This window comes from Dicentrarchus labrax, unplaced genomic scaffold (genome assembly GCF_905237075.1).
Source record: "Dicentrarchus labrax unplaced genomic scaffold, dlabrax2021, whole genome shotgun sequence".
Lineage (NCBI taxonomy): Eukaryota > Metazoa > Chordata > Actinopteri > Moronidae > Dicentrarchus > Dicentrarchus labrax.
In genome coordinates, this window is record NW_026136707.1 from 15,382,771 (window position 1) to 15,396,058 (window position 13,288).

At 38.7% G+C, this 13,288-nt stretch overlaps 1 protein-coding gene across 1 annotated transcript; it reads left to right on the forward strand.

The window, feature by feature from the left end:
* Positions 1 to 3,551: 3,551 nt before the first annotated feature.
* On the forward strand, positions 3,552 to 6,732 carry LOC127367269 (endothelin-2). The gene is made up of 5 exons (XM_051406995.1): positions 3,552 to 3,698; positions 4,684 to 4,834; positions 5,109 to 5,222; positions 5,910 to 5,975; positions 6,071 to 6,732. The coding sequence occupies exons 1-5, from the start codon at positions 3,641 to 3,643 to the stop codon at positions 6,144 to 6,146; spliced, it is 465 nt and encodes a 154-aa protein (XP_051262955.1). The 5' UTR covers positions 3,552 to 3,640; the 3' UTR covers positions 6,147 to 6,732.
* Positions 6,733 to 13,288: the final 6,556 nt, after the last annotated feature.

A 13,288-nucleotide genomic window follows, 5' to 3' on the forward strand; every position in this document is an offset into this window, starting at 1 on the left:
CTCCCTTGAGATTGTGCTTTTTTTCCGCCATGTGTAGAGTATCATGCTTTTGCTCCAATAGAGTTTGTACCATAATTCTTTTTAATTCCAGTGTGGCAGTTAAAGGACAAACTTCTCTATGCATGTTTAATGATTTCCTCGTGTTATCAACCGCATTGTATTGGTTTTCCACAACAGACCAGTGAAGTTGGAACGTGGGCAAGGAAACATCAAAACTACATCATAAACGTCTACAACCGGGATCAACTGATTGGATCAGAAGGGGTTGAATCCTTTTAGGAGAACATAAAAGGTGTGTCTTTCTTTTGTTTTGTTTGTGGTACTTTGTCAGGAGCTGTGTGGTATTTTGAAGTCTTGGCTTCCACTTTGATGGTAGTTTGTGATAAGTTTGGTTGTACTTTGAGACGTGTTAATGTGATTTGTAGCTATAACCCTTTTCCATGTGTCTTCTCCCTTTAGGAAAGTTGTGTGGTTTCCCTTTTTTCTTCTCAAAAACAAGTAGCTTTGTATCAGAATGTTAAATCTGTATCTCCATTTGCCTTTACAACATTTTTAAAGAATATTACTTGCATGTTAAATTGCTGTGGAAAGATAACAAAAAAGAATATTGTTACAGAGATGCAACCAAGAAGTGGATGACTAAAACCACTTCCAGGCGCTCTGCCACCACAAGTTGCCGGAATAGCTTTATCTTGGCAAAGATTCTCCAATTGAACTTTGCTCCGGAGATTGTATACAAAATATATTCCCCCGATTTGATGTTTTTATGCACCCACAGCATATCATCATCCTTATCATACTCACCAAACTCTCTTGACCCGTTGTGCCCTGTATGTAAGCATCTGCTTTTATTATGCTTCTCCACTCACCTGTCAGTATGTGACAAGGATTAAGTAGCACCACAATAATCAGTCCGCTAAGCTTTTCCCTCTTGAGGGAGCAACCAGGCAGCTGTATTCCTTTAGTAGTACCACTAGATGTCCTTATTAAATCACCAACCCTCAGGTATCCACCAAGATAATTTTATCTTCCATGCAGCTGTTTTCAAAAGGAAGTGCTTGTGTCTAAAGAAACACTGTTGTGATTTAGCATACTGTTTCCCTTGGTTTTAGTTTTGATTGGGGTCAAGAGGGTGAACACACACCTTTCATAAGAAATCCACCTTATCAACTCTGAGACAACAGGAACTTAAATGACGTCTATAAATTCTAAACTATGATTGGCTTTATGGGTCAGCTGTGAATTCAACTTGTAGCTTAGAGTTGGAGACAGTCCTGAAACGCCCATTTTTTATTATGTTCACACACATTTATAACTTTCAAAGGCTGAAAGATTTTGATTCTACATCATTCACTGTTTTTATCATATCAATTTGCCTAGCAATTTAAAACAATAAAACAATATTCACACACAAAATAATATTCACATAAATGTATCACTCCCATCCCAGCAGTGTTTCCACTCACTGTCGCTGGTGCTTTACACACCATTGTTTAACAGCGCAGCAAGACACGCATTACTTAAAGCTGATTCTGGCACAGCCAGCAAGCGTCCTGACAAGAAGCCAAAAGATGTTTGCTGCTGTGACTTGACATTCCACTGAAAATGTTATCAAACAGGCAACAGGGAGGCACTTGTATTTTTAGACACCTATGTCAAAAATAGTTTGAAGGGAATGAACATTCTTCCTCCTTCAAAGCCCTGTATATACAACACAGAGCCGAGGTCGAGGGAGATAATGTTTTCAAAAGAGTGAACTGAGGAGGTACGGTTGCTAATTAAAAATAAACACCTGTTTCTAGGACAGAAGCTGGCAACGACACTGGATGAAACAAGACACCCTGGTTTTTCTCCGACTTGCATCACTTTTATTCGCTATTCATATTTCAGAGACGGGACTGCTTGATGTGATGTGATTCCTGTGGAGAGAGGCACATCTGTGCTCCTGAGGGAACTGAACTTATAACCTCTGGTGCAAAAATATGTTGAAAAATTTACACTATCATGATGCAGTGTGGCAATCTCATCACCATGTCAATCTCATCACCATGTGAAGGTATTATACACTGCATAGAGAAAAATTACTCTCTGCTCTCTGCTGTGTTGTATATGTTCAAGTATCAGGTTTCATGGAAAGTGGATTATAAGTAAACAGTATCCATACAGGGGTTTATGGCAAATGAATAGGGAAAATGTATTTGTGTTTGCCCTCATCTACTGAATAAACAAAACTGACTATGCTAAGTGGTTACACGTCCATTTTTCAAATTCTATTCTACTGAAAAACACTGCCTGCACACCTCAAATGCTTGTATGTTTCCATTGGAGAAATGTCATCTAAGCCTTAAGATGCAAAAGATGATCTACTTCAAATTTTCCAATTCATTACTCCTCTTCCCAATCAGAAAAGTGATCTTTAATCTTCAGGGAAATGATGGCAGTGAAGACAATTTGTACTCTACTAAATCTGAATATGTATTTACTATATTTACATGAGTGAATGGTGCCATTTGGCTATCTGCGTGATTCTGGCACGGCTGACCTGCATACTGGGCACCATGTGGGTGGGACATGACAAGGAACATATAGCCTACTGCCTGTAGGCAGGGAAGAGCAGCCTGCTTATCTCTGTGTGGGCTTTCACCAGTCCAGCCATCATGGAGGCATCAGTGCAGTCAAATGTAACACTGGAATTTCTTTGTGACAGTTACATTGTCAGTCACAAAAAAACAAAACATGAAAAATGCAATAATGATTTTTTTTTTTTTTTTTTTTTTTGCCACTGGGGGCAACAGAACAATGTCACATTTTAAGTTGATATGGCACACTTATTAGCAAATACCAAAATAAGATCTTTTTCAGTCATTTGACTACATCAAACTACATTTAATGGTCACACATTTCTTGTTATTGTTCCACTTTTGTTCCAATAGAGAAAGTGGTCTTTGGAAAATCTTAGTTGATGGGGCACAAGCTCAACCAGGTGAGCTACCAGGTGTATTAAGGCTAAGCCCTTACTGCAGTGGCCCTGCTTTGATTTTGATATTCCAGTCACTCAAAAATTCTAAAAAATAAACAATGTCTCCATTGCATATCACTTTATCTTCCCCCTCGTGTTCACTGCTGGGATCCACTGTCTTGGTGCTCCTCCATCACTTTTTAGAGCATATCAGGATCCATCAGCCTCTCTGCTCTATCTGCTCTGGCACATTAGGTAATCCCTTTAACCCTCCTTCAGATATCCTGTCTTCCTCCATCTCTCTCTTCCTCCCCCTCAAACCTCATGTATAGCTAGAGGGAAGAGACAATTCCTCATTCAAAGGCAAACTGCAGACATAAATGTCACTCAGCAGGTGACAGCGGTGTCATGGAGAGGCTACAAAGCATCAGATATTCCTGGAATTTGTCACAGGTTCAAACACCCTGGGGTCGTACACTGTGGCTCCACAGCAAGCAGCTGTGGGTGGAGCTTTTACCATGACATCATATGAGGGAGAGGAGAGTAGAGTTATAAGTGAGAGTGGCATAGCTCAGACACCTGCAGACAAACAGCAACAACAGCAGCAGCAGAACACACAACACAGCTGCAACTGAACGGATAATAGTGTCTCTGCAGAGCTTCATCCATCTGCCATCAACTATGTCTGCTAACACCAGTGTTCTTCTTCTCCTCGCTCTTTGGGCTTCCATGCAGGATGGTGAGTTAAATATATATTCTACATATTTGTATTCTTGTTTCTGTGGGATGTGCAGTTAAGCTAGACTAGAAAAAGCCTATTGCTATAAGCAGTGTGTGAACTATACCATGGCTTTCAGGGGAGCTCACTTTTTTGTGTGCTATAGTTGCAAAGAAACATTTGTAGCTGTGATCATGTAGTCTACTGGCTTTATGTCAGCACATCTGATATTTAATAAGCAATTAATAACATACTTGCTTTAATAATTTTACATATGATCCATGATGATAAAGATACAAAAAAAAAACTAGAAATACATGGAAAAAATAGCATATTGTCAATATTTTAGAGCCCCCCCCCAAAAAAAAAAAAAAAAAAAAATTAAGAGGAGCCAAGCTCCCCCTGGCCCCCATGTAGTTCCCTGGTTATGTGTGTTTTTGTTACTGTATGTAATATAATGTATGTTGGTGCACATACATGTTTTGGCAAGCCAAGAAGCCCAGAACACATCAAAGGGTCAATTTATTACATAATAGCGGCTCATTTTATCTAAAGAAGATTTTTACTACTGCTACAGCTTGTAATTGATTGAAGTAGGAGCGTGATAGTGTTTTCCTTATTTCCTGCAGGTTTTGTTTATTTAACACAATAGAAGAAGAAGTAAATAGTTTGTTTGTGAGCCTTTAGATTTAGCCTTTTTTGACTGTCTGTGACAATGAAAAAGCAAAGGAATTCATGCATTCACATCCAGTGAATGAGTGTTTGCTCACAGCAAGATCAAGAGTGATGAGTTTTGTAGAAAGAACGGGGAATTTGTAAAGAATGGTTGAGTTTTTTCATGTCCTCACTTGCAAATTCTATACATAATAGACAGATGTATCATTTACATCTGTTTTATGTTTTGAAAATCAGAGAGTAAAGGCAAGGCCACTGACAGTTGGTTTGGTCGGAGTTGATGCTGTGTTTGGATCACTGTTACTGAGTGGCTCTTTGTTTTTCCGACTAGGTTTGGGTCTTCCGGTGGTGAAACAGCTGGAAGTGGAGGCCGGTGTCCCACCACAGAGAGAGAGGACCAAGCGCTGTGCCTGCAGCACCCCGCTGGACTCTGAGTGCCACTACTTCTGCCACCTGGATATCATCTGGGTCAATACGCCCAGGTGAGCTTGAAAAGACATAAACAAGTTTGGACACATGCAACATACTGACATGTATAGTGACTTTTGTTATGCAAAGCATCTTGGCCAGGATGATTAAGAATGAGGCACAAATGTCAGTGCATTATCTCTTTGAGCGCAATATCTGCAGAATAAACATAGGCTATCATTATCACTCTATAATTACATGGGCTGTGGTGGCTGAAGTATCAAAGAGCAAAGTCTGCAGAATGTTTATATCACACACATGGCACTGAGTCTCTCTTTCTCTTTGCAGTAAGACAACACTTTATGGTCTAGGCAGCGTTCTGTCCCGGCGCAGAAGGTCCACTTTCCGCTGCACCTGTGTCAAGCTTGATGATCAAACTTGTGCCAACTTCTGCCATCAAAGGTGAGTGTGAGCTTAAGCATCCCGCACAGCTGTCAAGCATCAGTTGAAGGCCTGTGTGAGCGTTTTAACCCGGATTTGTATTAGCTTAGTCAGTAAAGGAAGGTATTATTACTTTTTTTGGAGGACAAGGAGCGGTGCAGTGTGAGGGAACACTCATTTCACTGCAATGCGATCATTAGCCTAAATGTGTTGCTATTGTGTGTACAAATCCTGCCTGTCCGAGGGTGTAATCATTAAATAATACAGCTTGGCCTGAGGGAGTTGAATAATCTCAGTCTGGTGCACAAAGCTTGTTTTCGATTGGCTCTGCTGGCCAAGGAGTGAAATGTGTAGGAGGTTGCAAGTAATTAAAAGCTATGTCAAGAATTAACTTATCCTAGAAATGCCAAACAAATAGTGTTACCACCTAGAAACAGCGGAGACAAGAGGTATCATTTGAGGTCAACAGGGCCTTGTGTTTAAACAGTGACAGTGCACTGTTCTCTTGTTGCATAAAACATTTATCAAGACTGTAAAGATAAGGGTTTTTCAGGTTTACTGAGAGTGTAAAAAATAAGTAACGTTGAATACTTTTATTTAAGCCATGGTGTTCTTTAACTACATATCAATAAAACATTTGTGGAAAACTGCAATGTCAGTCTGTATTTGAAAGCTGGTCATTTGACCAAACTGTTTCTTTGTCTGCAGCCCTGAAATCACATCCTCAAAGAGATCTGTAAAGAGACACCAACTCAACATACTCAACATACTGAGGTGAGCTTTGAATGACCAGATTACCTCGAAAAACTCCCACAACTTCATTTACATTTTGATCATATTAATTATCTGACTGACTTTCTGTCCCTCAGAGCTGTGGCCAGCAGATCCAAGAGGGCCCTGGACGCACCTGATTCAGACAAGGCTCAGATGAAGAATGCTCGCTAAAAACAACGGGCTCTTGAGGCAGAGAGTGAGAGAAAGAGAGCAGCGAGCACCTGAACAAATTACACTCCTTTGATAGAGAAAAGGGGGAAAAACAAAGGGCTGCTGAAAGATCCGACGCAGGATGGCCCGAAGCGCCGCAAAGATGTCTGTTTGTGCCCGGCAATAGAGGGTGGATCATCATCATGGAAAACAGATAAGGAGGATCAGCATTGAGAGGAGCTACTAACAGGACAGGAGAATGCTGTGCCTGTGGTCATGTTCGAGAGTTTGAGTGGTTGTCTCTGTGTCACTGTACAGACAGGTCGGCACTGACATAGACGGATGTAACAGTGAGGCAAAGGGACATGCATACTGTACATACATGTACAGGAATTTCTCACATACATGGCAAGTTCATTTGTATGTAAAATATGTTTATTTTCTTTCTTTTATGGATCAATAGATGTATTATTTTACAACTTATTTACAACAAATTATGTTATGAGTGAAGGGAAGGAAAAAGTTAGAGAATACTAAAAGTTTTGTTTCTGTATCAAGATTTATTGTGTGCAAAAGTGTAATAGAAATAAATCCGAACTAAATCAAACCTGTATCATCTCATTTTTGGAATATAAAGAAATATTTGGACTAAAAAACCCAAACAAAAGTTGACCCTCATCTTGCTTTTTTCTCTTATTTTCTATTGATGACCTTCTCTGCTTTCTTTAGGAAAGTGTTCTGTGTAAATAAAGTAAAGAAACCAAACATGGCAAATCATTTGAGGGAAAAAAAATCCTTTTTATGTGGCATGTGTGCTTCAACTGTGTGCCAGGCAAACACATTGCTGAGTTCAAAAGGAGGCCTGAGATGGATGAATGGCGCAAGAATTCAAGGCTCACATCAATAATACGTTAACTTGCTATTCAAAGGCAGCACAGCCGGTGTTATCATAAGGATCTGTGGAAAGAATGTGCCTTTGCTGAGGGGGTGAGAGAGAGGTACAAAATGCCCTGTCACCTTGTGTTCCTTTCTAACTCATTGTACTGTACATACCGTCCACGCACACCTGAATATGCAACAAGGCAGACAAGGACTGGAGCCGAAGAAAACAATCCCAAGAGACGATTCATCCGTCATCTAATGAATAAAGCGAAGAGAACTGACCTGCTTTTGCTGTCTGATCAAATAACACTGATGGATGATAAGACTCAAGTGTTAATGTGGGTCTAATTTCAAGAGTTGGTTTTCCTGCTTTATTGCATTTCCTTTAATTCCTGTCATACTTCTCCTTCCACTTTTTTTTCTGGAGAGACCCCCTGCAGGCATTTTTTGAAGACAGGTCTGAGCAAAGCTACAGACAGTATCACTAAACTGCCTGCATCCACAGCAGAGTGGACACCGTCAGGCACAGTTACACAATATTCAGTCAGCTGTGACATCTCACCTTCACGTGTTTGTTTAAACTGATAAATGTATGCGAAATCAGGGTCTCATGCTCGACTGATCATTGTTCAACAAGACTTTTATTTAATGTCATCTGAAACCTTTTTACATAAAGCAGCATTCCTGCACAGAGCCAGCATGTTTCCACCCTGTTTCCTGTCTTTACGTGAAGCTGAGCTAACAGCTGCTGCAGTGGCGGACTGTTTGAGGGGCAGGGGCGGAAAAAAAAAAAAAACGCAACCAGTACAAAGAAAGTTGTGATGCATTTATGGTGAAACTGCTTAGTCAGGGTTAGGATTAGCACCCATGAGGGCACTTCATCACATTTTCTCCACTGTGCGGTTACCCTAGAGGGCAATTTATAATGTTTTGTCTACCATAGGGGCATCAGAGAGGGCATTTTGCAGTGGGTTTTTTAAACTTTTAACTTTTCAATGTACTTTTTCTGTAAATTCCTGTTTTGGCATTATTACTAAAATGTCTGTAAACGTATTTCAGGACATTCACAAAAAATAAGCTCAACATAACTTTCCTTCTTGTCTCAACAATCTCCTCTACTCTTTACTTTACTACTGAACTGTCTGACTTTAAATGTGGCTGACACAGCAATTCAGGAAACCTTTTCAACTTTTATATCGGTTCGAAAAAGAGAGAGGAGGAGAGGCCGGAAGCAACATAACTTTCATTGGGGATTATGATGAGACAATATGATGAGTCATTTTAGACTGTAAAGAAATAATGATTGTATAAAAAACAGACAAATGTTAATGATTAACTGAGGTATTGATAAAATATGACTCGCACTGTGTCAACTGGACTTTGAGAAACCCATCCTAGAGGCAGAACTCTGTCCATGGTGCTGGAACAGGAGAAACTACAGTGAACCTCTTCACTGTTGCCGTCATACATACATGAAAGTCCTGTTAAGCTTTGAGTGTAACTTTGTTGTCAGTCAGTTCAGTTGAGTTCAGCTGAGTTAGGTTGAGTTCTTTATTGCCCCACTGGGGGAAATTCAGATACAGATAAAAAATCACAGTATACAGTACACTCTATTAAGCAAATTTCATGTTTTATAGGATTGGAAAGAATAAAGTGCTACAGTGCTAAGTGTGTAAGTTCAAGGTAACAATTACCTTTCGTGGAAGTTAAGTATTCGCACTGAAGCAGGAACAAAGGAAAATTTAATCGTTCGATTGGTTTCAGAAATAATTCCAATGACAAAGTAAATGACATGTAGGTTTCCAGCTTGTATCTTTGTTTCTGAATTGCAAAATAAAAAAATCTCGTACATATCAGTGAGGACTAAGTATTTGCCATTCTGGTCAATTCCTCTCTCGCCTCTATTATCTGAGAGGCTGCGGTTGTTCACAGGTCTTGGTTCAGAGTAAAATATGCTGTTTCTTCATTTTGTATGAAGGGGTGATTAATAATAATTAATCAAACTGAGATTGATGAGGATGTTGTTGCATTATGGCTGCAGACATATTGTAGCTTCAGTTCTGTAAACTTTACAGGCTTCACAGGGCAGCTCTAACCATTGTATCCACACTTCAGCCAACTCTGAGCTCCAAAACAGGAAGTTCCTCTCCTCCATAAAAACAAACTCTCATCTTTTCCATTTAATAAGTTATCCTCTTTGCCATTGTGTGACGAACTTAGTCGCCAAATTACTCTCTTGGGGCTTAGGTTGTTGTGTTGTGTTTAGTATTGTGCTATCTGGCTCCTTTAGCCTTTTTTATTGCTTTAAATCGACATTATGTGACTGTAGAGTTGATATATGGGGGCTGAAGGTTAAAGGTTATTGTTCCAAATGTTGTAAAAGGAAAAACAAAATAAAAACAAGTTAGAAGAAACTGACTATACACCATAATATTGATGTATACACCTGTTATAACTTTTTTTCCTACATAAAATAATGCACATCTGAAGCTGTGGTTCAGGAGGTAAAGCGGGTCATCCACTAATCAGAAGGCTGGTAGATCTATTCCGGGCTCCTCCCACTGCATGTCGTAGCCTAAAGACTGCAAAAGTGCTATATGAGTACAGTTGAATCATTTAAAGTTTTATAGTTACTCAGGATGACCAAAAATTAGTTCAATAAAAATACTTTCAATCAATGGAAAAGTCATTATGGAAAACACTGGGCAGCCACATTTGTTTAAGGAAAAACTGAATTAATACAGTGACTAAAGTTTTATTGAATAAATCTAGTGAATAAAAAGAGCTGGGTTCGACTAAGAAATCATTAAAAATGATCTCAAATAATAATGATAATAATTTTCTTTCTGCACAACAACACAAATCAATACTGTAATCAGCTGATGTTTAACTCTGCACACTGACTTTAGGCAGTTACATAAACTGATATTCAAACACATTTTTCACAGATTTTTTCCTTTCTGCTCCCTTAATCTTATCATATGAGATGTTGGTATCTTTACATACGGTATTTGAAGAAATATGAAGTCAATTCAAATTTTAATAGATAACATGTCTGGGACATATAGGGCATGCCTTCTGCTGCAGGTACAACTTGTACCAGGTGAAAGTATGTACCCTCTAAAGTTTGGTTAGAGGTGCTCTACTACCAGTATCAGTCATGTGGTTCCTAATATGTTTCACCTGGCAGCACGCCAAATATCAGTTATGTAACTCATAGATTTGTATACATTGTGGTTGGAAGTTCATGCAAGTGAAAACAAGAGGCAGACAGTGACCTAAGATGCAGGTGTAGGATCAGCTGGTGATTCAGATTTCTATTTCATGTCTGCATGTATATTTTTCATTGAGGGGAAAGTCTCCATGGTCTAATTGGCATCTGTTCCCTAGATTCCCAGCGGAGTGTGGCCGAGTAATGCTCTTATGTTTTGGTATGCATAATCTCATTTATTCACATTGTGAGCGTGATACAGTTGAATAGCATTGAATCCTCTGAATGACTCATATACCATACCAGCACTGACCCCTGTGGTATATTTAGCTTCAGATGGTCACATCACATTAGATACAACCCATACTGATTCAACACACTCAGTAAACATTCCTTAAATGGTTCCTGTGTTTTCATTTACTCAAAAGGCACTTTTTTGGGTCACAGCCAACAGGCATTGATCATGATTGGTAACAACATGTTCCTGCTCTTAGAACAGCCCTCTGTATCATTCATGTTTTCAGCTGAGTGAACTGTCTGAAAGAGGTCAGCAATCAATCAAGAAAATTATGCTCATAAGTTAATAATACTTGCTTAAAAATAATAAATGTATATCATAAATAATGTGGTTTTATCCTCCTCTTGTTCATCATGAATCATACATTTCTTTCCTCTGCATTTAGGAGTGTTTTGTTGTCATAAAGGAGTGGAACCTATTAGGCATCCATAAGGCCTCATAAACACCCATTCATCAGAAACTTGTCACAGCAGAGACTGAGATCTGCTGTGAAACAATCCTGATGCAGCCAGTGGTCAAATATTCCACAGCTGTTCCCCAAGAATGTGCAGTGAAGCAACAGCCCAGTGTCTCAGCCACCCACCCACACAAACTGTATACCCATGCACACAACTGTTGCTGGAGATATACAATGGGGGGTGTTTTCCAAAAAGGCTGTATTGTATCATGCTAAGAAGTGGATCCTATACAGTCAAAAACATAAACTAACCCTTACAGCAGAGCAAGTGTGTGTTTTACCCTCTACTGTGCATTGCAATGATTCTTTACCACCAGGGCACAAGATCATGTTTTGTGTTTTTTATGTAGGCTGAGACAGCTGCTTGTCCTGTTCATGTCAACATCCGAACAACTTAACCCATGTAGGAACAATCCATACTGTGCAACACTGTGTGGTACCTTACTGTTTTGCAACCTTGGCAGAGAGAGGCCGGAGATGACTTGCTTAGCATAATAGGGCAAAGTGCAAAGGTTCACGTTGTCTTGGATACTATTATCCTTGATCTTTGATAGTGAAGTATGAATTATCTGTATTAATCAGTCCCTTGATGGAGTGTCATGAAAAGGTTGCTGTAGTCATCACCGGCAATTCCTGTGCTTCATTTCTTCTTTTTTGGTGACTTTATCAATGATATAGATGATATATATAATGATATATTAGGTAACTAACAACTCAAGCAAGATTTTGTACTGTGCAAAACTTTACTCTCCTTAAAAATGTAACATTAAGGGTACCTGGTTAGCTCAGTCGGTAGAGCTGGCTACCCATGTATGGAGTTGCTGCAGTGGACCGAGTTTGAATCTGACCAGCGGATACTTGCTGAGGATATGTTTACATACAGATCACAGCTTATTTAGCTAGCAAAACCTTTGTTGCACTATATTGTATGTTCTGTATTTTATTTGATGGCAGGGATTTTTGTATGTATATTATAATATTTATATAAAATATACATGTTGACTTCCATCATATCAAAAGTCTACATACCGTGGTATCAAAACAAGTGCCTTTCTCAAACTTTAAGGAAATAGTGGATTAGGTATATCAGATAATCTGTTGAACCAGGAAGATTACAGATACGGTGCTGCTGCTGTGTAAAAATATCATCGACTTCCTCAGTTGAAATTTGTTATATCAAACGCTTAAAAGGAGTTTATTGATTGGGGTTTTTCCCTGGTGGATCAAAAGACTTCCTTGTGTTTGTGCTGTGATATCCACAAAAGCTTTACGTTATCCAGGTATCAGTCTTACTTATACTTATGTATGATCTAGTCCTATAAATAAGCTCTGGGTTTTCTAATTACACTGATATTTACACATTGGTGTTTATGAATGGGGTTTGTATGAAAATCTGGGGGCTAAATACTCTCTGAAATCAAAGGAGAAGCATGCTGTCATTGTAGTTGGCCAGTAGATGGCCTCTGGCTACCACAAACTCACAGTCTCACCTACTTTAGATAGTGCTGATGTTGATACTACAAGTGTCACCTGATGATATCTTGCTGCTCTGATTTACAGCTTGAAGAAACTGTAACTTATGTACATAAACATTTACTAAATGAAAAATCAATGAAATGGCAAAATGTTTGTTTTGTTTTATTTTTCCATTAAAATAACAAACACTTTACCACCAACAAATCAATACTTTAACATGACTTTTTTTTTTACCAATAATAGTTAATACTTTAGATTTCTGAATTAATTTTAAGGGGCTTTTAAGGGACTGGTTTGACATTAAGGTGTTTCTATTTTTATGGAAGAAAATTATACTTTTTCCTCTACAGTTACACAGTGGTTACCTAAGTAGAAGAAACCTCCCACAAAACTGTCAGTTGGTCCAGGAAGCTGAGGAAGAGATCATTTGTCTGTCGGTTTCTTCAAGTCACCATAATTAGAGATATATGACTAAACATGATGATACTCATCAAAGATGTCACTCAGTGTCACAACAACACTTTTTAGGCAGGATGTTGGTCTAGTGTAACATAAAGGGTCATTTTAGGGCTCTAATATGATTTTACCAGAAGAAGTACATAAGATATATAAATACATATTTTACTTACACAAGGTAGAAATACTCCACTACAAGTAAGTCCTGCATTCAAAACTTTAAGTAAACGCACTAAAGTATCATCATCAACACATACAAAGCACCAAGTGAGCACTCATTATGCAGAAGAGCCTATTACAGAATAATGATTATTATTACTGGATTATAATTATAATTAAATACATAAATATATAAATAAATACATTCATGTGTAAGCATCACT

Coding starts and splice junctions, on each gene's coding strand:
- LOC127367269 (XM_051406995.1), top strand. CDS start 3,641: ATGTCTGCTAACACCAGTGTTCTTCTTCTCCTCGCTCTTTGGGCTTCC. Junction 5,223..5,909: donor GCCAACTTCTGCCATCAAAG/GTGAGTGTGAGC, acceptor CTTTGTCTGCAG/CCCTGAAATCACATCCTCAA. Junction 5,976..6,070: donor AACATACTCAACATACTGAG/GTGAGCTTTGAA, acceptor TCTGTCCCTCAG/AGCTGTGGCCAGCAGATCCA.